This window comes from Halichoerus grypus, chromosome 6 (assembly GCF_964656455.1).
Source record: "Halichoerus grypus chromosome 6, mHalGry1.hap1.1, whole genome shotgun sequence".
NCBI classification, from domain to species: Eukaryota; Metazoa; Chordata; class Mammalia; order Carnivora; family Phocidae; genus Halichoerus; species Halichoerus grypus.
In genome coordinates this window covers 39798759-39821911 of record NC_135717.1, presented here as the reverse complement: position 1 = coordinate 39821911, position 23153 = coordinate 39798759, and the positions used below count along the sequence as shown (strand labels likewise).

The 23153-nt window shown below is 64.5% G+C and overlaps 2 protein-coding genes across 4 annotated transcripts; one reads left to right on the top strand and one right to left on the bottom strand.

Annotated features, from left to right (window-relative positions):
* The first annotated feature begins 3650 nt into the window (after nt 1–3650).
* On the top strand, nt 3651–9833 carry SSTR5 (somatostatin receptor 5). 3 transcript variants are annotated; one of them, XM_036083387.2, is made up of 3 exons: nt 3659–3717; nt 6120–6258; nt 8290–9833. In XM_036083387.2, exon 3 carries the CDS (start codon nt 8340–8342, stop codon nt 9435–9437), a length of 1098 nt encoding a protein of 365 aa, XP_035939280.2. In that variant the 5' UTR covers nt 3659–3717; nt 6120–6258; nt 8290–8339; the 3' UTR covers nt 9438–9833. The 3 variants fall into 3 exon arrangements, with proteins under 3 accessions (XP_035939283.2, XP_035939280.2, XP_077931136.1); XM_078075010.1 differs by lacking the exon at nt 3659–3717 and adding an exon at nt 6866–8173 and having other exon boundaries at nt 5399–6258; XM_036083390.2 differs by lacking the exon at nt 6120–6258 and having other exon boundaries at nt 3651–3717.
* Nucleotides 9834–17972: 8139 nt separating this feature from the next.
* C1QTNF8 (C1q and TNF related 8) lies at nt 17973–19289 on the bottom strand. The gene is given in 4 exon segments (XM_036083166.2): nt 17973–18451; nt 18454–18516; nt 19090–19148; nt 19150–19289. Coding segments are annotated over 4 exon segments (741 nt in total).
* Between the last annotated feature and the right edge of the window lie 3864 nt (nt 19290–23153).

Sequence of the window (23153 nt, the reverse complement as noted above, 5' to 3'; positions counted from 1 at the left end):
GTGCTGGGCGGCTGGGCCCACCTGGTGTCTGGTCGCCTTCTCTCATGGGCCCTGGCATGTGCCCTCCATCGGGGGGTCCAGGCATGGGGCCCCAACGTGACTCTGCAGTGTCCGGGGAGGCTGTGGCAGAGCAAAGCCCGGCTGGTCCCGACTCGACAGGCTCCAACTCCTTGCCACCAGGGGCTAGGGCCCCAGCTAAGCCCATCAGGGTGTAGGGCCGGCCCGAGGCCTCACCTGGCCAGTGCAGCCCCCTGGGAGGGAAGAGCTATCTTGGTGGGGGTGGGGCCAGGTGGGGGCACAGGGGGTTCTCACCAGCACCGGATGCCAAGTCTCTGGGGTGCATTCCACCCAAACACCTCATCTTCCTCTTCCCCTGAGCCGAGCCAGGCTGTGGCCCCTTTACCAAGGGCTGGGTCTCTGCTCCCCACTCTGTACCCACCCCTGGATGGTGCCGGGCACAGCGTGATGCCCAGTAAGTGCCCATGGGGTGAAGCCTCCCCTTCTGAAGGCTGGGGTAGCCTGGGAAGCTGCATTCCAAGTGCCTTGTCACATGGTGCCCACTGAAGCCCGAGACTGTGGCCAGAAAGGGCAGCCAACCTCAGGCCCCTGCAGAAGGCCTGGTGCCTCCCGTGAGCCCGCAGGGTGGTGGGGGGCAGAGACTCGCTCACCAACACTCACAACCTCTGCATCCAGGACAGACAATACCAAGGGGATGTGGTTTGGGAGCAGCAGGCGACAGAGCCACAAAGAACCCAGGTGGAGCAGCCAGGGGGTCTTCCTGGAGGAAGGGGCATTTGAGTAAACAGGTTAATTAACTGGGGTGTGCTGAGCAGGGATACGGCTAGGACAAAGATTCAGTGGTGGAGGCAGCATGGCCTCCAAGGGGTGGAGAGAGGGCCCGCCTGGCCAGAGGACAGAGAATGCCTCACGCCCGCCTCCCCAGGGCCCGCCCCAGCCCAGGGACTTTCCTGGGGACACACACGGGGGCCTCCAGGGTATCTCCAGGTGAACTGGAGTCAGCCTCCGTGGCTGGTGAATAATCACAGGGAGCCTCAGAACCGGTGGCCCAGGTGGGGGCCAGCGCGGCTGTGAGGGGAGGGGAGGCAGACTCTGTGTCTGTGGCTGCAGCCTCGGCCCCTGCACAGGGGGGATCACAGGCCATGGCGGAGCCCACAGCCAGGACAGGGGTCTCCATGCAGGGGGGGGCCGGGACTGTCCCTGGGGAGACCATCGGGCCATTGCCCTGTTGCCATGGCTCCTAGCTGCCACTAATCCTCACCCTTCTCGCCAGTGCTGGGCCTGACCTCTGCAGAGTGTACCCAGCTGTCCCCTCACTTGCTCCTCCTGGGGACACATGCCAGGAGCATGGGCAACAGGGGAGAAGGAAGGTGGACAGGCCACCTCTCTGGGGCCCTTTATTCTTTCTCATTGCAGCCCTCAGCAGCACCCGGGTGAGACCACCCAGGTGGGGGGCTGCCGAGGCCTCCCAGCCTGACGCCAAGCACCCGCCCACCCACAAGGCTGTGTCTCTGTTGTGCGCCAGGCACTGACTCGCCCACGGGACCCTGCACCCCCAGGACAGTGAGATCGAGGAAGCTCCTTGGGGAACCCCAGAACTTTTGGGGGCCTCTTGAACTTGGGATCTGGCTGCCAGGAGCTGGATGCAGCCCACGGCTGAGATGTGAGCCACGAGGATACTGGGAAGAGGCTGAAGGGAGGGGTCAGGCAGATGGAGGGTTTTGGGGGGCCTCGGAGGGGTTCTCGGGGGATCTGCCTGGAGAAGCCGCTACTGCAGGCTGGGCAAAAGGAGCCCAGGTATCTCCAGAGAAGGTGGAAAGGCAAAGGGCTTACATGGGGCAGATTCTGGGGAGGAGCCCGGGACCTGGCCTCCAACTCCTGTACCCACCAGGAATAGACTCTGCATGGGGCAAGATGGCTTGAGCTCTAGGAGCCAGGGTTCACAGGACATGGCTCACAGGTGACCACAAGGGGACCACAACCTTACCCCAGGGCACTGCCACCGACCTCCATGGGCTGTGACCCAGACTCCCTGAGCTCCATGCACATGGAGGACAGAGCTGACCATTCAGGCTGGAGTGGCCCCTGAGTATGTTTTCCAGGTCACGAACCCAGCGGTCTCCACCACGCTTAGAACCCCCCCACCCAAGGCCCTTCCTTCAGTCATTCTCAGCATCAGATCACACCCCTTGCTGGGGCCTGGCCCTAACATTTTGGACCCTTTCCCACACTAGCCCCATTGATCACCTGTCCAGCCACACAAACATGCCAAGTTCACTCCTGCCACAGGGCCTTTGCATCTGCTGTTCCCTCTGTCTGAGTCTGTTCCTCACTCACTGGAGTCAGGCCCCTCCTTACAGAGGCTGTCCCTAGCCTTCCTGTCCCCACCACTGTCTCTTCCTCTGCACCCTGGTTCTTTGCACACGGTATTTATAATGATTTAAAAGCACCCCCGTTAAATACCTCTCTTTGCCACTCTGGGAGCTCGTGGGATAGGCCTTGCCTGTTTTGTCCACAGCGACCTCTGCATCATCCAGGGCAGGCTGGGCACCCAGGAGTGCCAAGACTGAAACAATCCCAGAGGGTTTGTGCGAAGCTGCTGAGTTTGCAACAAGCCACACACATGTGCTCATGTGGTCCCCTTCCTAGCTGGTGAACCCCTCAGGACATGTAGCCCAGCCCTAGCTCACCACCCCCGGCCACCCACGGGGCCCCCGCACCGGCCCAGGGGTACATATGGACCTCAGCTTCGGGGCAGGCATCAGGCAGGTCCTGAGTGGCCAGGACCACGTTACCTCCCATGGCCATGGGTTCCCGCAGGACATCAGGAAAGAGCAGCCTCCGTGTGGGCGGCTGTGCCTCTGTCGGAAGGCCAGCAGGAATCCGCAGTGGGCGGACGGGCCTGTGGGGACTGTGGGCGAGGGCGACGTCCCTCTCCCAGGCTCCATGTTTCCTTGGGTGGGTGTCTGGCTTTGCATCTACAGGGGTGAGGTCTGTGTGGTCCCCTTAGGGAGCTGAAGGACACAGGAGATGGCCTGGGGTGGGGGAGGGAAGCCACCTCCTGAGCATGGGGTCTGAGTCTGGCTGGGAAGGGGGTACTGTGTGCTCCAGGGAGCAGCCTAGCCTCCCCAAGTGGAGCCTGCATGAAAACAGACCCTAGGTGTGAGACCCTGCATCTGTGTTTTGATCAGGTGACTGTGATCCCTGCGAAGGGGAGACCCTACAGAGTGAAGACAGCATCCTGGGAATCCCCAAACCATTCAGCCAGCTGGGGCCATCTGCTGCCCCTCCATCGTCCTGACTGCCATCTCTGGCCCGGTTCATTCCATCCGTCAGACATAGGCCTCCAGCGCTTCTCCTGAGGGAGGATCACTTCCCCATCCTTAGACTTTCAGGAGGGCGCTACCCGGGGCCCCTCCTGCCCTGCTGGAGGCAGGACCCTCCAAGCTCAGCTTTGTGGCCAGGGCAGACAGAAGAGGGGCGCCGCTGTTCTAGGAGTGAATGGGGCAAGCGCTGCGGATGAACGTGCGTGGGCTTCGGGGAAGGATGGGGAAGAGACCCGCGGGGCGAGGGGAGCCTACTGTCCGCCCCGCCCCGCCCCGCCCCCCCCCGCGCTCGCCCCGCCTCCCAGCCGGCGCCCCAAGCCAGGAACGCGGAGCCGAAGCGAGCGCAGCGCCGGCACTTGGCTCCCGCCGCCGGGTGAGTGCCGCGCGCCCCTGCCCTCCGCTCTCGCCGGGGCCCTGCGCAGATCCCGGTTATCCTCTGGTGGGGGGGGCGGGTCTCACTACCCTGCACGAAGCCCCGCGCGGCCCTGGTCCCGGGTCCTGCCGCGCGTCCCCCGCCTGAGGCGCCCCAGTCCCACGCGCTTTCCCTGCGTTTCCCCGGGGCTCACCTAACACCACCCCGGGGGCCTCCCCTGCCCTTCCATCCGCTCCCCAGTCCCGGTCGCTCCATTCCCTCCCGCTCCCTGGCTTCCCTCACCCTTGCTGGACCCTTGCTGGACCCTTCCCTCACCCTTGCTGGACGTGCGCGGGGGTCAGGGCCGAAGCAGCAGGGAGACTCGGACAGCCGCTCTGCGGGCCCGACCTCCTCGCGGTGGGCGCCGCCGCGGGGCTCGCCCCAGGCTGGCGGAGGGTGGGCGGCGCGCCTGGGGTGGGTTCGTTAGGAGACTGTGGCTTGGGGGGGTGGGGGTGGGAAGCGGAAACAGAGGGAGCGGGAGGCGTGGGGCGCGCGGGGAAGCAGGTCCGAGGGCGCGTGCGTGCGGGGGCCGGGGCGCGGGCCAGCCGAGGTGGGGTCCGCCATGGCGCACCAGGGGGAGGCGGACGGCGAGCTGTGGGACCGCGGCGGGAAGAGTCGGCCCAACTTCTGGGGGTCCTGGGAAGGGAGCCCCCGCATGTCCAGGGCTTGGCAACAGTGCTCTGGAGTCCTCGTAGTCCTTACCCAGAAGGGAGTGCACGCCCTGAAAGTTCGCCTGTGCGCTGTCTCCCCACCCAGGGTCCAGGGGGGGCCCTCGCCTGCCCACCTGCCTGGCACACTGTCCCAGGCCTGCAAGCTGACCTGGGGTCCTGAGGAAGGGCCAGGAGCCCCAGCAGGCCAGAGAGTGAGGCCGTTCTACAAACAGTTTCCTGTGGGGGAGGACTGGGGAGCCTCAAGTGGACAGTGGATGGAGGTTGATAGCATCAACACAATGACCCTCCGTGGGTTCCTGGTAAAATGACCCAGATTTCCCAGAAAGTGTGCTGGAGGCGGAATATGGCCTTGGAAACATCTCGCAGGGTGCGGAGTCCCAGCTGGGACTGAGGAGGGGGCTGCCCTGGCCAGCCTCCTGTTTGCTGCACCATGCCAGCCCACGCCCACCTTAGTCTCCCGCTGCGGCCCTCCGTGGGGGAGGCAGGCCCCCACCTCGCCCAGTGTTTGCCCCTGCCCCACTCAGGTGGGGGGACTCCCAGGTGAGGTGCGGACCCCAGGGGCATTGAGCCAATCCAGGCTGTCGCTCACCCTGGGTGGAGGAGGCAGGCACTCTCCTGCCGGCCTCCTGGGGGGCCAGTCCGGAAGAGACTGGGCAGCACGCAGCACTGAGGCCCCATCCCCATCCCCAAGCCCCTGGGAAGCCTCCAGCGCCCTTCTCCTTGGAGCCCAGGGCAGGCCCCTTTTCGGACACTAGGGAGGAGATGCTGGGCTGTCTGGGGCAGGGGGGTGGGAGCCGTTATTTGGCGCCCACTGCGTGGCAGGCACTGCACAAAACAGCTTGCTCACCTGAGTTATTTCACGCGATCCGCAACTTTACCTCCGCCGGGGCTCAGAGAAGTGGGCCAGGGTGTGGGGTGGGGTAGGGGGTCTGCTCCCTGGGCTGCGTCAGCTCCTGGCCCTTCCTCAGGACCCCAGGTCAGCTTGCAGGCCTGGGACAGCATGCCTCTGGGTCAGAGAGCCCCGGTGCTGGCCCATGGCTGATTCCACATCTCCCCCCTCCGCTAAACCCCCCACCGAGGGAGAAAGGCCCCAGGGACAATTTTCCACGAGTGTAATTTCTGTGACTAAGAAGATTGCCGCTTCTAAATAATGGCTCCTGTAGAATTATGTTCCCAGAGGCAGACGCCACCATAGCGGCCTAATTTTGTTCTTTACTGCTGTGCAGTCTGAGGAACTGGGGGGCTTGGGGGGTTGGCAGAGCACCTGGAAGCAAATCTCAGAGGAACCCTGAGTGGCCTCTTTAGAGTCAAATTCATGTTCAGCTGCCACATGCGGGGGACCCAGGCCCTGCACCAGGGATGCATCTGAGCTGAGTCGCCCCTTCCTCCACGGGTGAACTGAACACCTTTGGGGGGCTGCTGCTTCTTCCCCACCCAGCACCCCGGGTTCCCACTCAGAGTGAGCTGACAGTCCCTTCTTGAGTATTTTTTTTTTTCCAAAATGTGAGCAGGGGTCTGGGGCAGAGACGAGCAGGCTGATCTCTACCTGTGGGAGCGAGCCTGCGGCCGGCCCTTGCCTAAAGGTCCCCAGAAGGCCCTCCTCCCAGCTGGGCACCCGGGGAAGGGTGGGCCCCCCAAACCCAGAAATGCCCCTTCCGACCGAGGGACCCCTGGCTTTGTCTGGAAATGCAGTTGTCCCTGGAGATCACACCTTGCCCTGTTTGAGTTATTGTCCCTCACCTCACCTCTGGTCACCATGTCACACCGGGGCGCTCGGCACCGGGAGCAGCAAATCCAGCCCGACACGGGCAGCCTCTCCTTCCCCCTCCCGGTAAGTCCCCTCCCGGTGGGGACCCCAGCGTGACAGCGTTTCTCCCCGGTGCTTGGCGTCCAGACACCACTGGTTCCTGCCGTCCTGTTCCAAGTTCTGCCTGGGTTTCTGCCTTGTCTCCCGGCTGCCATTCTGTAGGATTTTCTCAGCATCCTTGATGTTCTGTGGGTGGACCCTGATGCTATTTTATCTGTGCTCGTCCCTGGGGCAGCTCTGTGCTCTCCGGCAGCACCCAGCACCCGCCGCTGCCTGTACCCCCTCGTCAGCCGGCTGTGCTCCCAGGGGGTCCCCTCAGCTCCACTCCCATTCCCCAATTCTCTCTTCAGCCACATCCAGACCTGAGTGGATTCTGACTTTTGTGGATTTTTTTTTTTTAAGTCCAAATGATTTTTTACACCCAAGAGTTGTAACTTTCAAAAATATACACTTGTTCATTTTACTTCTTAGACAGAAGCCAAATTTGTTTCATAATATTTTTATGCCTGCCTTATTGAGGATCCTACACATATTTATTTAAATAGATCTTAAACATACTTGTAGACTCCTATTACTTTTATTCTGTCGGAAATGAATCCACTGACCCATCTCCCCACTGTTGATTTTCTAGGGCACACGTCCTAGCGGCGGTTAGCCGAGTGAACTTGGAGGTTCGAGCATGCCTTCCCAGCGGGAGCTGAGGGTTTCTTTCTAATATGGTCACCGTGCTTTATTCTGGGCTCCCTGGCTTGTCTCGCTAGTCTGGGGGCGTGCCCTGCTCTGACGGTCCCTGGGGGCACTGCGGGCCAGCCTGGCAGGGCTCTGGGGGGGTCTTTGGCCCTGAGTGGCCCTGGCTGGGGCCCCCAGGGGAGCTGGGGCTCCCTGCTGGCCCCCACCCCCTGTGCAACGTGGCCCACTGGGGCGGCAGGTGCCTGTGCCCCCTCCCCTCTCCCCCTGTCAGAGGAGATGCTTGTCTTCTCTTGCACATCATCGTTTTTATGAACCTCCTCAAACATACAGAGAAGTACAAAAACTGTCTAAGGAGACATGTGTGCCCATGACCTTGAACCGAGGATGTTAATGTTTTCTGCTCTTTCTCTACAAAACCCCATGCACACCCCGTCCCAGTGGCCGGCCCCCACTCACACACGAGCACTTCCTCCTGGTCGGTGGCACAGGCTGGGGTTATGCCGTGGGTTCTGTGTGTTCGCTGGCTTATGGCATGTGTGGAGGACCTCGTCTGCCCGTCCCCGCTCCACGCCCTCTGCCCGGGCCTTAAGAGATGCTGCCGTTCATGGCTGTGGAGGTGCACGCCTGGAGTGCGTCCCTCGCCCCTCTGATGATGGCCCCCGAAGTGGTTTCCTGCGTCATCTCCTTGGCCCAGAGACATCCTGCCGCAGCGGTGGCTCTGGGGAAACCGACTCCTCTGGCCAGTCTGCGGGATCTGCGGGGGCTCTCAAGGGGACGGTGTTCCTGAGGCCTGGTGGACTCTGGCAGAGCCTCTGCGGCCCGAGGTCTGGCTCCTCGGCCGTGCGGAAGGCCTGGCACCCTCCCGATGGCTCCAGGAGGTCACCCAGGAGAGCGGGGCTCGGCAGGTGTAACTGTACCTCCAGCCGGCATTGGCTGGGCATGAGGGGCTCGGCGTGCCCGGCCGCTGTTCCAGTCTTCCTATCCCCACACCCATCCTGCACCATCCTCCATCCCTGCTGGCGAGACAGGGGGTGGAGAGGCCACCCCCAGGCTCCCTGAGGCCCGAGCAAACGAGGGAGGTGGAGGCCGCGCGGCGGGCTGTCCTGGGGCAGACGGGGCTGTGGGGACGGCCAGGTCTCTGGAAGCCGTCGGGGTCCCAACAGATGTCACAGCGCTGTCCTTCTGCTCCTTCCTCTCTGGGCTGGTTTTCCAAACAATTTGCTTAATGTGATTCCCGGCCGAGCTGGACGTGAGTAATACTGTTTACCTACCGTGGGGCGATCCCGTGCCTCCGGGCAGGCGGGGCCGCGGGGAGGAAGCACCCTGGCCCGTTAATCGCTCTGCCGCCCTCCCTTTTCTCTGCAGAGAGGACGCGCCGTGCTCGCGTTCGCCCTGCCCGGCCCGCGGTGGCCGCGATGGAGCCTCTGTTCCCGGCCCCCACGCTAGCCAGCTGGAACACCTCCTCTGCGGCCGCCAGCACAGGCGGTGAGAACGGGACGCTGGCGGGGATGGCGCCCTCGCCGGGCGCCCGAGCGGTGGTGGTGCCCGTGCTGTACCTGCTGGTGTGTGCGGTGGGGCTGGGCGGCAATGCCCTGGTCATCTATGTGGTGCTGCGCCACGCCAAGATGAAGACGGTCACCAACATCTACATCCTCAACCTGGCTGTGGCCGACGTGCTGCTCATGCTGGGGCTGCCCTTCCTGGCCACGCAGAACGCCGTCTCCTACTGGCCCTTCGGCCCCGTCCTGTGCCGCCTGGTCATGACGCTGGACGGCATCAACCAGTTCACCAGCATCTTCTGCCTGACCGTCATGAGTGTGGACCGCTACCTGGCCGTGGTGCACCCCATCCGCTCCACCCACTGGCGCCGCCCCAGGGTGGCCAAGCTGGCCAGCGCCGCGGTCTGGGCCTTCTCACTGCTCATGTCCCTGCCGCTGGTGGTCTTCGCAGACATCCAGGAGGGCTGGAACACCTGCAACCTCAGCTGGCCGGAGCCCGTGGGCCTGTGGGGTGCCGTGTTCATCATCTACACGTCTGTGCTGGGCTTCTTTGGGCCGCTGCTGGTCATCTGCCTGTGCTACCTGCTCATCGTGGTCAAGGTGAAGGCGTCGGGCGTGCGGGTGGGCGCCACGCGGCGGCGCTCGGAGCGCAAGGTGACCCGCATGGTGGTGGTGGTGGTGGTGGTGTTCGTGGGCTGCTGGCTGCCCTTCTTCATCGTCAACATCGTCAACCTGGCCTTTGTCCTGCCTGAGGAGCCGGCCTCCGCTGGTGCCTACTTCTTCGTGGTCATCTTGTCCTACGCCAACAGCTGTGCCAACCCCGTGCTCTACGGCTTCCTCTCCGACAACTTCCGCCAGAGCTTCCGGAAGGTTCTGTGCCTCCGCAAGGGCTACGGTGCCGAGGATGCAGACGCCACGGAGCCACAGCCCGACAAGACCAGCCGGCCACAGGAGGCCACGCTGCCCATGCGCGGCCCCGAGGCCAACGGGCTCATGCAGACCAGCCGGCTGTGAGGGCTGCGGGCGGGGGGCTTCTGGTGGCGTCTGCATTCCCTGCCGGGCGGAGCCTCCCCCAACATTCCAGCGCCTGCTGAGGTGCCCCCTGCAATGGCCGGGATGCTCCGCACGGTGTGAGGACCGGCAGTCCTGGGCAAGGCTGTGGGTGGTCCTGCAGGGAGGCTCAGGGATGCGAGAGCGTGGGCGGGAGAGGCTGGATGCTCGGGGCATCTCGACCTTCTTATCCTGCCCCTGGCCTGTGCCAGCCTGCCAGGCCGGGGAGTGACCACCGGTGTGAGCTGGGGACCGCTTGCCTCCGCCCTCCAGCCCCCTGTGCCTCCTCACATCAACCCTGGGTCACCTGGCCGAGTCAAGTGTGAGTCTGTGAAATTAAAGACACTTGGACGCACTGGGCTCCCCAGCACCTGCAACTGTTGACTCTGGGGGGTGGCAGATAAAGGGGGCACAGCGGTGCACAGCCCGCAGGGCAGCGAGGGCGGGCTGGGACCCCAGAGGGGACGTCTGGGACTGCGGAGTTCCGTTGCCGTGGAAACCCCCCCGCGGCCTGCTGCCCACAGTCACGGTTGGTTCCATGGTGGGAGGGGGTTGGGGGAGCAGCTCTCAAGGTGGCTGAATTGGGGGTGCAGAGTCGGCCCTGCAGGCTCCTGGGTCTCTAGGGCATCGGAGAGGCCGTCCCGGGGAGGGGCGGGCACCCACAGCCATCTCTCTGCTTTGTCAGGGGCTCTGGCCTGAGAGGGCGGGGGACAAGAGCAGACGAGGAGACCTATCGTGATAACAGGGGGGAGCGGCTCCCAACGCAAGCAGCAGTCACTCGGAGGGAGCACTGTGTGGGTGCAAATGCCAGCAAATGCCAGCAAATGCCAGCAAATGCCGGGCCCCTGAGGAATTCTGCGATGCCCAGACCAGAGCGGCCTCGGCCACACCCAGGAGCACCACCCCTCCCACCGCCCCTGGCCCTTGACTTGCTGGGGTCCCATGTGCCTTGGGCCTCTGTCCAAGGCTGGAAGGAGAAGGACCAGAATGTGGGGGCTCACTCGGCCTACATGCCCCCCCACCCCACCCCCGTCTAGACAGCCATGCCTGGTGCCACCCCGGCTCACGCTCCCTGGGTCTGCCTGGAGCAGGACCTCCAACCTGCAGCAGGGGACAGGGAGCAGGTGCATGCCAGGCAGGGGAAAGGCCTGGTCAGCACGGCCTGGGCTGCACAGACCCTGGACAGAGGCCAAGGCCTGGAAACACGAGAGCGTAACGAGGGCGCTTGTGTTTGACAACCCGATCTCCGAATAAATTAGAGAATAAATGTTTGACTCTCTCCCAAAGCAAATATTGTCCCTGGAGCCAATCGAAGCTGGTGCAGATCAGGGCTCGTGGGTCACAGGAGGCTGGGATGGGGGTGGGCAAGTGCCCGCTGGACGTGGGAGCCAGGACACTCAGGTAATAATAGCGACAGCGCAAACAAGCAGGGTCTAAAGAAGGGCCAGGCATTTCCCTGGGGGCAGCCAGGTGGGCTTTCTGGGAGGTGGCAACAGGATGTGGCCTCAAAGGATGCGGGGGGGCATCTGATCCTTCTGGGCCCGTGGGCGTGGGCAGCAGGAGGCTCATTAGGGGCCCCTGTCCCTGGGTGTGTGGGAGCTGGCTGTCTCCACTGCTGAGTTCCTGGGGGCTGGGGCGGCTCCCCCACACGTGGGGCCACGAAACCTAGCTGGTGACCAGACCCACCCCTCCCACCACCCAGGGGCCAGCATCCCAGGGAGGGAGGGTGCCCTGGGAGAAACTGAGGCCCGTTCAGCCTGCCGCTTAGGGCTGGCATTGGGATGCAAAGTGAATCCACTCAGAATGACTTTGGGGAGTGAGCAGATGGCTCGGAAATCTCTGCCCAAATCAATTTCTCCCAATTGATTTGACATCGTGAGCTGCCTCCCCAGGGCCACGCCAGCCCAGAGCACCCGCGCTCACATGTGTGTGCACCCGCGCATGTGCTACAGACGTCCGCAGAGCCCTGGCTGGATCCTGCCGTGCAGGGTGTGAGCGTGTGCGTGCATGTGTGCGTGTACGTGTGTGAGCGTGCATGTGTGTATGTGTGAGTGTGTGTGAGCTGCATGTGCATATGCATGGGTGTGTGTGCACCCGCACATGTACTGACTGGATCCTGCCGTGTGGGGTGTGAGTGTGTGTGTGTGTGTGTGTGTGAGTGTGCATGTGTATATGCCCGGACGTGTGTCTGAGTGTGTGTGCGTGAGCATGTGTGCATGGGATGTCCCTGGAGATCCCAGTCAGCCCTGGGACCCTGGCTCTGGGTGGTTGCTGAGAACCAGGCTTGGCCAGTGTGGACAGTCCCTAAAGCCTTGGGTGAGGGTGGAGCCCTGAGCAGGAGGCAAGAGGACCCAGACACCCCCAAAAGTCTGTGGGGGGACAGGAGCTGGGGGTGGGTTCAGGAGGCCGGGGGACACAGCCTTCCCACACCTGGCACGGGCTGGGGACAGCTGCGGGGGCCACGGGGCCACCACGCTGCGGGAAGCCCTGCGTGCCCAGGCCCTGAGCTGGGGGGGGGGGGCGGCACAGAGCAAACAAGCTCTAGCCAGGGTGACCTGCTTTATGGGCTCTCTCTCTGCATCGATGCGTTTTATTGGCCTCCGGGCTCCAGTGGCTCCCAGAGTGACCTTGCTCAGGAAATCCGGCCTGCAGGGGCAGGGCGAGGCTGCCTCCGGGCTGGGAGGGCAGAGGCAGGAGGGGTCTGTTTGCCTGGCAGGGCGGGGCAGGGGGTGGGAGAGGTATCCCCACAGTGAGGGAAACCGAGGCTGGCCACCACGGCCCCGGGTAACAACAGCTCCTCCCAGGCCCGTCCCTAGCAGCAGGATCGATGTAGGGGTGCCCTGGTGGGGCCTGGAAGGGCCCAACCCCCTCAGGTGTCCTAAGGCAGGAGAATGGGCAGAGTACCGGTAGACACCAAGGAGGACTTCCCACAGGAACCTGGGGGGCCCAGAGAGCTGTGATGTGCTTTGGGAGTGTCAGGGAGACGGATATTGAGAATTGGGTCTTCAGTGGTCACTTCTCAGGGCATCTGCATACCGCGGATATCATACCTGGGACCCTCTCACTCACCCTGGCCGGTGAGGGGAGGTCCCCATCCCGGGCACTTCCACCTCCCTTCCCTGCAGCCAACCACACTGTCCTGTCCTGTCCAGGCTGGCTGGTGTCATCCGGGCTCCGTCACACTGTCCTGTCCAGGCTGGTCGGTGCCATCCGGGCTCCATCACACTGTCCTGTCCAGGCTGGTCGGTGCCATCCGGGCTCCGTCACACTGTCCTGTCCAGGCTCTCTTCTGCTCAACGCCCCGCTGTGTCTCCTTTCTTCCCTGACGTTGCCCGGGCCCAGCCTGTCCATGGGAAACAGGCAGCCCACTCCACTGGGTAGTTTGAGAAGACTTCAATAAACTGACCTTCTGCAGGGGTGGACAGTAAAGTGCCCTGGACCTGACCCCCTCTCCTCCATGCCTCCCGTACCCTGCTGGGCTCCCCATTGCCAGACACAGCCTGGGAGGTGGCAATGTGGTCCATAAGGGGTGAGGATAAAGCTGGGGAGTGGCCATGGGGGAATGGGAGACGCCCAGCACCCCCTACCCACATCTGTGTTCTGGGGGCCATCGGGCCTGGGTTGGACGGGATGCCGGGAGCTGCCCTGGGTTAGCCTCCAGAGCCCCCAATCCCTGCCCACGTGGTACCCAGCCTATGCTACTGGGTCTTCTCTCTCCCTCCTAACTCAGCACCCAGCAGTCATACCGAGGGGTCCCTGGAGGCAGGCAGGGGTCTGCCCCGTGGCTGGTGGCGCAGTGAGGTAGGGGACGGGGGTCACAGGAGAGAGGCTGCTATTGCCTAGGGCCTCCCACTTCTGACACCTGGCTGTGGCCTCACTGGCCCTCTGGATGGAGGATCTGTCCACATGTCCTCTGTGGCCACCCTGCTGGGGCCCAACCAAGCTGCGGCGTCTGCCTGGGTCCCCTGAGGGGCGCAGATGATGGTGGTGACCAGGCAGCTTGCGAAGGAATGTGTGTGGACGCAGCCTGCCTGGGGCCAGGATGGTCCTCACTCCTTCCCACACTGAGGAGTTGTCCACCCCCTCTGGTCTCATGTGTCCGTGTGTCTTGCGTTTGGGTTTCAGCCTTGATATTTGCTATTTTTAGACTCAGCCTGTCGCTCGGCTACTTGGGAAATGCTTCCATTTTGGTCCTTAGATCGAGAAGTCTTTCCCCATCCACAGACTCGCGAAATATTTTCACATATTTTTAACTGTGGTAAAATAACACCGTCTTTAGGCGTACAGCTCATTCCTGACAGAGCTTTTCCATCTTCCCAAACTGAAGCTCTGTCCCCATGAATCGCTGACTCCCCACCCGCCCCCGCCCCTGGTGACCTCCATCCACCTTCTGTCTCCAGGGATCTGACGGCTCGAGGGGCCTCGAGAAGCGGAATCCCGCCGTATTTGTCTTCCTGCCACAGGCTTATCTCCCCGAGCGCGATGCCCTCTGGGCCCACCCCTGTGGGAGCACATGTTGGCCTGTCTTGAGTAACATTCCATTGTGTGGATGGATTACGTTTTGTCCGTGGCTCCCCTGTTTTGGCTGTTATGGATCGTGCCCCCGTGGAGGGCGTGCGTCCCACTTGTGTTCAGTGGCTGTATTGCTGGCGACACTTTTACTGGAATGTGCGTTAGCACGTGGGATGCACGTCGCGTGGAGGTGCACAGCCTCTTGCCTCGTGGACACACCGGCCACTCTCATCCCTGGGGCGTCCTCGGTCTCTGCCACCGTGTTCACTTCAGGCTCTTCAGGCTCTTCTGGGTCTTCAGGCTCTGCTCCAGTGTCTCCTCGGCTGGGTCAGAATGTTCTAGAATCCTATCTATTCACTTTTCCAGGCCGTGTCCAGCGTTAGTCTGCAAAACTAAAACAGTGGGTTTTGTTCACAAACGTTCATAATAGCACAGTCCATGACAGCCCACCAATGCTGGCACGGACGTGCCGTGGTCCATCCACACAGCAGGACGGCGGGGGGGGTGGGTGGTCAGCCACCAAGGGGAACGAAGCCCTGACACGTGCTACGGCGTGGCCCCAGCCGGAGAACATGACGCTCAGAGATGGAAGCCACGTGCAAAGAGCCACGCGGTGTGCGATTCCGTTTCTCGGAAAGGCCCTGAAGAGGCAGATCCAGGGACACAATGCAGATCAGGGGTTGCCCGGGGAGGGGCTGGGGTCTCTCTGGTGGCACGAGAAAGTTCCGGAACTGCACGGAGGTGGTGGTTGCACTGCACTGTGAATGTGCTGAATATGCCAGTGAACTGTTCACTTTAAAATGGTCAATTTTATGTTATATGAATTTCACCTAGATTTTTTAAAGGGATGTTTCATTGGAATCCACTAAGCTGACAGACTTCTGCAGGTAACCGGCTCCCGACAGGGCCCCCCCCGGGGGCACGTGGCCGGAGCACTCGCTGCTCCTATCGGCTCATCCCCTCTCCGGCTGCCCCGGCGGTCAGGGCAGCCCACGGCCTCCTACCTGGGCACTCAGCTGCACCTCTCGGCCTGGTCACTTTGCAGATGCTGACTCTACCCTGGGTCTCGGTTGTTCCTTTTTTTAAAATAAATGAACCTGGAGGGTGTGTTTTGGGGGGAGATGTTGGCATCTTGTCCTGGACCCACCGGCAGTGTCCGCTGGCTGCCCCCCACCCGCTGAGGGCCCTGAGCATGCCCCCCCATACCACCCCTGGTTCTCAGAGCACGTGCTGGCTTCGGCACCTGCCTATCAGACGCAGTTCTTGGCCCGACCCACCCCAGCCTCCTGGGTCAGCACCTGGCAGCAGGGCCCGTCCCCAGAGGCCCTGCAGCGCTGTCCCAGCACGGCCCTGTCCCAGCACGGCCCTGTCCGGGCTCCGTCAATAGCTGGATTCATGCCGTGAGGTTAGAAGGAGTGGCCACCGGGTCAGCAGACCGCCCTGGACCCGGGCACCTCTCGGCCTCGGCTGCTCTGGGGGCCCAACCGAGGCTCTCGTCACCCACCTGCTGCTGGCTGTGAGTCGAGGCCACACGGCAAGCCGGGAAGACAGAGGCTGCCCTCTGGCCCGTCTGGCCTGCTGGGGCCCCGGGGTCCCGCCTGCAGGAGGGAGGGTGGAGGGAGGCCGGCTCCTTCCAGGCCTCTCACCGCCGCCCCTTTCCTGTTTGGGCAGCTTGGTCCCTGCCGCTGAGCCCTCTCTGCCCCCCACCCCCTGAGGCTGCTCCTGAGCTCCCTGCCCGTTACCGCTGCCCTGGCTGTGTCCAGCTGTCACAGTCATAAAAGGGCACAGTGCAGTCTGAGAGCCTGCCCAGCTTGGCATCGCAGGTCAGGGGGCCCAGGACCACTGCTTCCCATAGTCCTCTCTGCCCCCGTCCTGCATCTAATCGGGCCACAGCTTCACCAGCCTGTGACTCCCATCCTGGCCCCCTACCCTGTGTCCTGGGCTGCTGCCTGCCATGGAAGCCAGCAGCGCCTGCTTGGGCTGGCGTGTTCCTGGGGGACAGGGGTTCCTGCTGAGCCCCCTGATGCTCTGCATCCTGGGGTGCAGATCCCTGCCGGTGCCGACCTCCTAGTCAATGACTTCCTCAGGTCAGGGCCCTGTTTGGTGTGAACACGGACCCGGCGTGGGGGCCTGGGCTGGCACTTCGGAGTGACAAGAACCCATGCCCATGGGTCTCAGCTTCCTCATGGGACACCCCACTGGCCGGGATGGGCTGTGGGACCTGCACGTGTGAGGGTCTCATACCTGGGACCCTAGGACCCACGCGGGGCAGGACCCAGAGTACCCGTGGGGCATGCCCACTGCTCAAGAGACTTCAGGAACTGGCCACAGGGTGGGCTGCTAGCAGGGGTCTGTACCCCAGGCCCCGTGTGGACAACAAAGGGGGTCCCGGCAGCCCCTCCCAGTGAGGCCCCCTTCCTCTGTCCAGGGCCATACTTGGTAGGAATAGCCCAGCCCATGGAGGGCCAGCTCCCTGCGCTATACACACTTAGGGTTTCTATACACCCTTGCTGGGCCTCAGTTTCTCCACCTGTCAAGGGTATGGCCCTCTGTCCTGGGACAGGAGGAGCCCCTGTCTGAAAGTCTGGGACAATGGTCCCTGATGACCCCCCTTCCCCAGGCTCAGCACCACTTTCCCGGGGGTCTGCCAGGACCAGGTAGGTACGGGGAATTTATCTCAGGCTGGCCTGGGTGCTTTGGGGGGGCCCCAGGGTGAATGAGGACAGAGGGAACCCCACATCTGGTGCTGACAGTACCCATGAGGCCCCCGGCCAGGCCTGTAGGGGGCTGCTCCCGGTGCACCCACAGGGGAGAGGGCTCTGGGGCTTCCAGCAGCCACCTCTGCTTCCTCCCGCACCCTGGCTGGCGGCCTCTGGACCGTCCTTCTGGAAGGCTCCAACATATCCTGCCCAGGGCAGCCCGCCTGCCGCTCCAGCTGCCTCTCGCCGCAGCCCGGGACCTCATCCAGCTCGTGGGGCTCGCCGAGACCAGACACTGCTCTTGCCACGGCCTCCGTGGCCTCATTGCCCCAGGATCCTTGCTCAGGAGGGAGCAGCTGCAGGAGGAGATGCGGGGGAGGCCCAGGGAGGGGGCGGTAGTGATGGGGCCCCAGGAGGGGCTGGGCAGAAGGCCCAGGCCAGGGTGCACAAGCCAGGAAAGGAACAGACTCACAGTGGCCCCAGGGGGTGGATGGAGCCCTGCTGTGGAGTGAACGTGGCCACCCTCCAACTACACCCCTGCCTGCAAGGGGTGGCGTGCAGCCTGCGAGAGGCTCCGTCTCTGCCACATCTAAGTACGTGGTGACACTGGGGTGTCTGGGGCTCCCCCGGGCTCTGGGGCGCACATCGAGGTGCAATCTTCCTCCGCCATCCAGACAGACGAGGGGATGCTGGGCCCTGTGTTCACCCCAAGGACGAGACTCTCGTCCCTGGCCCAGGACCACACCCCCGCTCCGCTTGACGCCATCCTGTCTCGGCGCCTTGGCCACCCTCGTACACCCCTGGGGTTCTGCATGTTTCTTGCTGGAATCGGCTCTGAGCGGCAGTGTCTACGGGGACCGCCCCACCCGCCTCCCCAGCGTCCGGCCAGCAGGAGCACCACAAACGTCTCTGGGCTCAGCTATTTATAAGCAGAACAGATGTCTCCACCCTGAGGGCAAACCCGTGGCCATGGAGCTGCCCCGCCCGCCCCGCCACGGCCCACCCGGCCCACCGCGTGCCGATGACCACGGGTCTCCCTCCGAACGTCTCGGTGTGGACGTCCGGTCTGTGTCCACCCCCCACCGGGGTGGCCCCTAGTCTGTCTTGCTCTGGCCGCGTCCCTGGCGCTCTGCTCAGTGCCTGCATGCAGCTGACGCTCAATCACTGCACACAGTCAGTGCTCAAACACCGCAGGCTGAGCTGCCGCAGCTCCCCAGCTTCCAGGGTGAGGTCGCGAGGGGCGGCGTCTGGGGTGGGTGAGCCGTGGGGGGCTGGGCTTTGTGGGGGGCTAGAGCTCTGCGGCCGGCTTGACCAGGTGGCTGCTGAAGGTGATATAGAGGTCGCCGTGCTCGCCGTAGATGGCGTTGTTGCGGTCCCACTGGAACAGGCACACCCAGACGGTGTCTCCGGCGGCCAGGGGCAGCAGCAGGCTCTGGGTCTGCATGACGCTGCGCTCGCCAGTCTGCGCGTAGGGCATGGCGGCAGCCCGCCCGCTGCACACGATGTGCAGGTACGTCTCCTTGTAGTTCCACGTGTGCACGTTGAGGCTCAGGAAGTAGACGCTGGGCATGGCACACAGGAAGCAGCCGGACGCTGGGTGGAAGGCCCCGTCGAGGTTCACCAGCTCCGTGTGGAAGGGCACGGCCTGGAAGCAGTGGGTGCAGGCCCTCCCGCCGGCCACGGAGAAGGCCGCGTAGATGCACTGACACAGGGAGCCCGGCAGCCCCGCCTGCCCCTTCTGGCCCTTGCGGCCCCAGAGGTCCCGGCGCCCGGCGGACCCTCCTTTTCGCTCCTGCCAGAGGGACCTCTGACCCCCTGTTCACCCTTCTCGCCTGCAGGGGGACGAGCGGGGGCAAATGGGAACCGTGGGTTAGGGTGTGGGGCCCAGAGTCACGGGGGCCAGGAGAAGCCACGCCCCCAGGCTGTGTCTGTTCTGGGGCCTGAGCCGCCTGCCACGCGGGGACGTGGGGACATGGGGACGTGGGGACAGTCGGGAGGGGCCAGAGGAGGGGTCTGCCCTGGGCTGTGCAGGACGAGAGGCTGGGAAGTTGGCAGGTCTAACTAAGGACGGCTACGGCCCAGTCTTCCCGGGTGAGGGCTCCTGGAGCTGGCCTTCTTCCAGGGGGTCCCGGGCCTCCCTCCAGCCTCCCATGGAGGCTGGGCCTGGGGGTCCGCCGCGGGGCGGCTGAGCAGGACGAGAGGCCTCGGGCCCCCTTCTGCCACAGCCCCCTGCCCAGGCTGCCTCGCTTCCCCTTTTCCGCAGCTGTCGGGGACCCGAGAGGCAGGTGCTTAGCGTCCCACCAACGGGGGCCCAGGTGCCTCAGTCGGGGCTGTCCTGCCTCCTCAGCGGGGGTGTCCTTGTGGGAGCAGGGGTGGGGTGGGGTTGCCTCTCCACAGACACTCACCTTTGAGGATGGAGATGTCGGTGGCAGGCCGCACGCGGGGCACCCACTGCTCCCCAGTGCTCCGGGGGGGCGTAGGGGCCGGGGGTGGCCAGGGGCCAGGCAGGGCGACAGCACTGCACACATGGCCGTTGGGGCAGCCCCAGGCCGGGCCAGGCCCCCACAGGCAGCCCCAGGAGGAGCAGGAGGCCGGAGGCTGCCATCCGTGCCAGAGCCTGGTGGGGGGAACGGAGGGGGGCAGCGTCTGAGAAGGAGGAGCCCCCACGGAGCCCCAGGCCCCGCAGCTGCCTGGGCTGTGCCCCCTTGTCTGCGGCAGATGACAGGTAAGGCCAGGGACCTGCCCGTGTGGGGAGGCGCCTCGCTGGGCCCCGGACAGGGTGCCTGGCTGTGGGCCTCCTGGATCCTCAGCGCCTGCCCCTGACAGACATCATTAATGGATCCCTGCACACTTTCACCTGGACATGGCCTCCGAATCCTCCTCAACGCAGCACTGCAGGGGCCAGCACGGGGGACAGCTCGCACCTGCCCCTCCGGAGTCCCCCGCAAGGTGACCAAGGCAGCCCCATGCTGTCCCAGCCGGAGTTTCCAGGCTCCTTCTCACCCCTCCCCACCCCTCCCTGCAGCCTTGGCTCAGGGCTGTAGCAGGTACCCTAACAGCCTGCAGCCCCCACAGCTGGGGACCCCGCACCTGGCAGATTCAGGGGGAGCCGTCATGGGGGGATGGGCTCTGATTCAGCTCCCCAAGGCCCCCACCCACCAGTGGCCGGCGGAGCCCTCAGGGAGGGGCAGCTGGGCTGCTTCAGGGAAGGGCAGGGCCCCAGCGCCGGGAGGCTGGGCTCCGGGCCCAGATTGGGTGGCGCCCTCCACGAGGCAGTTTCTCCCCAGCTGCCTAGCTGGGCAGAGGGTGGTACCCCCCTGAGCTGCCAGAGGAGGGAAAGCAACTTGGGAGTCTCCCCAGGGTGGAAAAAATGGTCTTTAATCCCCACCAGGCCTAGGCCTCCTGCTTCTGCCTCCCCTCCCCCAGGAGACCCTGCCTGACACCTGGCCCATCCGTGCTTCCCCTGGATGCATCCGGGACGCTCAGCCAGGGCAGATCTCCTATAAGGGCAGGAGTGTGAGTTCGGGGTCCTTGCTCTTCCCTGTCATGCAGCCCTGCTGAGAAAAGACACAGGACCTTCCTCCAGGAAGCCCTCAGGGACTGCAGCCCAGGATGCGTTTCTTCCTCTTGCATGGTGGGGGTGTGACCCACTCTCAGGCTGAGCTTTCCTGGAGGGGAGATCCCTTCTGTTTACCACCTCACCCCCCGGAGCCCAGCAGACCCTGACCTGCCCTCCTGGCTGCGCTGGACCCTTGGATTCCTCCCGTGGAGGGACCTGACAGGACCCTCTGGGGGATCTCACTCCAAAGGCAGGCCTGTGCCTGGGGTCTCCAGCATTGTGGCCCCCTGGGCCTGCCCAGCAGATGGTCTGGGCTGGAGCCTCCCTCCTTCTGAGGCCTGGAGGGGAGCACAGACGACCCCCTCCAAGCTCAGCCTGCCCGGGGTGCCTGTGAGGACCCCCTACCCACCCCCATACCCCTTGTTACCATTACGCAGTCGGGCGCCGCTGCCTGCCTGGCTGTCTCCGGGGTCACTGCCCTGAAGGCCCGTGAAAGAGCCCTTTCATGCCCACCCCAGGCGCCCACGGCTTCCCCTGGACCATCCAAGACCAACAAGCCTTGAGCCAGCTTCAGAGCTCCTGGGCCGGCACCGCGCGGGGCTTTGCCTCCCGCCCCCCAGCCTGCCCTCCGCCCGCACCTGCCGCAGGAGCTGCGCGGCCCTGCCATGGGGGCCCCAGGGTCTTCCTGCCAGCCTCTGTGCCATGGCATGGGTCTGGGGGTCGGGGGGCCTGGGGTGTCTGGGACTGGTGAGTCGGGGGACAGCTCTTTGGGCTGGCCATTGTCCTCCGTCTGGGGTGCAGACACTTGGCAGGGAGGCAGGCCGGAGCTGAGACTGGGCGGAGTCTGGTGAGGGGCTGGAGGCCAACGTGGGGGGGCACAGACCAGGGCCACCATGCCTGCACCAGGCCCAGCCGGTGACAGGGACACCCTCCCGTCTCTGGCCAATGTCTGCCCCCACCTCCCTCTGTGCCATCCCAGGGTTCCGGTGTCCAGCAGGGCAGATGTGCCGTGACCTCCCATGGGGGTTCCTCGGCCTTAGCCCAGCCTTTCGGAAGATAAAGGGCGGACCCTGTGAGTGCCCCCCTCCCCCCCAGGAGTGCAGGAAGGGGCTGGCTGCACCCACTGCGAGCCAAAGCCGAGCCCACACCAGAGCCTGGCCTTGTCCCTGCTCTGGGTCTGCACAGCTAGACACTGGGCCGAGGGACCGGGCCCGGCGCCTTGGCCTCTGGATGTGGGAACACGTGATTCCCTGGTAAGCATCCCCCCCACCCAAGCCCGCAGCCTGTGGGGGAGGCAGCAGTCATGGCCTGGGGGACTGATGACCAGGGAGGGTCCCGGACGGAAGAGAGGGAGACAGGAGCGGCCCCGCCTGTGGGGGCTTCCCTGGCCAGGCTGAGGGGGCACGAGGTGTGAGGGCCGTGGGCAGGGCCGCACCAGCTGGAGCCGAGCCCTGGAGCTCCCAGCTCACACCACAGCAGACAGCCCGGTCCCCCCCTTTGGGCACGGCTGTCTTCACCGCCCCCCGTCTGCAGGGGGCACCGATGGAGGAGGGGTGAAGCCCGAGGCCCTGTGCCCTGACTCACCAGCCCCACATGTCCCCACACCTTGTCAGCGCGTGCCGGGTGCGGGCTTGGCTCTGAGACCAGGCGGCTTCGCCAGAGCCACTCGGGGGGGCGCATGAGGCAGCGCCTACTTCCCAGCACGGCGTCCCTGGGGGGGCCGGTGGGCCCAGGGCAGGTCGGGGGGGCCTCTCTGGAAGTACCCCTATGGCCTCTGCGGCCCGAGCTCTGCTGCTCCCTGGGTCCAAGCCTCAGTTTACCCACCTGTAAAATGGACATCGATGGGCTCAGAGGGGCTGGGGGCGTCCCCTGTGGTGGACGGAAGCAGGAAGAGCCTAGCCACTGGGGGTCTTGGCAGACTCTGGCCATGCTGCAGGCCCCCAATGTCCCTTGCTCTGCACCTCTCCTGACACCAGCAAGCAGAGCTGCCCCCACCCCGGGAGATGGGCCGTCACTGTACTTCCCTGGGGGAGGGGGGACAGTGAGCTAAATTTGCCCTGTATGTGGGGTGTGCCTCCTCAAGAGGGGCAGGTGTGGGATGAAGGGGCTGGAAGGGGCCCTGGGGTCCCTGCGGTCTGGGTGGGTGGGCCCCTGGCTGCAGAGTGTTTGCTTGGGTGCAGGTGGTCAGCAGGGGCTGAGGGTGACTCAGCAGGTGGCGGGAGGACCTGGACAGAAATAGCCTTCCTTAGACACGCCGCCTCACATCTCCGTGACAACAGGAGCGTGGCTGAGCGTCACGGCCCCACGGGTCGCGGCCCACAGAGGGCCACAGCGTCAGCCGCAGGGGGGTTGGGCTCCCTCCCTGTCTCCAGCCCGCTGCAGCCCAGGAAGGCCACACTGACCGTTGACTCGAGCCTGGGCAGGTGGGACCAGATGCCCCAAAGCCTCCAGTGCAGCAGCAGTCCTAGATGGGGGTCCGGGGAGTAGGCCAGGTGCCTGTTACCACAGACTTCACCAAAGGGGGCAATGCAGGGGGTCCTGGGAGGCCTGGACGCAGGCTCCGGAACCCGGCACCATGCGGGCTCACTCACTCACTGTGAGAGTGACCGTGGGGCCAGGCTGGAGGGCTCCACAGACAGGGAAACCCAAGGAAGCCAGGGGTAACCCAGCTGTGCTGGGGCAGCTCTGGGGCATCGGGGGCTTGCAGGGGGAGCGGGGAGGGGGCGACACTGCAGCCCCTGAACATTCCTCTCCCCCCACCCCCACCACGCTTGCCCCGCCCCAGCCCACCCCCCAGAGTCCTGGGATCCACCCCCAGACAGAGACTGAAGTGCGGGCCCAGGGTTGACGGCACCCCTCCTACCGCTCTGGTGGCCTGACGTGACCCTGCTCCCTCTCCCCAGGACCCCG

Bases quoted from the DNA above. Each gene is read 5' to 3' on its own strand.
- SSTR5 (XM_036083390.2), top strand. From the start codon at position 8,340: ATGGAGCCTCTGTTCCCGGCCCCCACGCTAGCCAGCTGGAACACCTCC.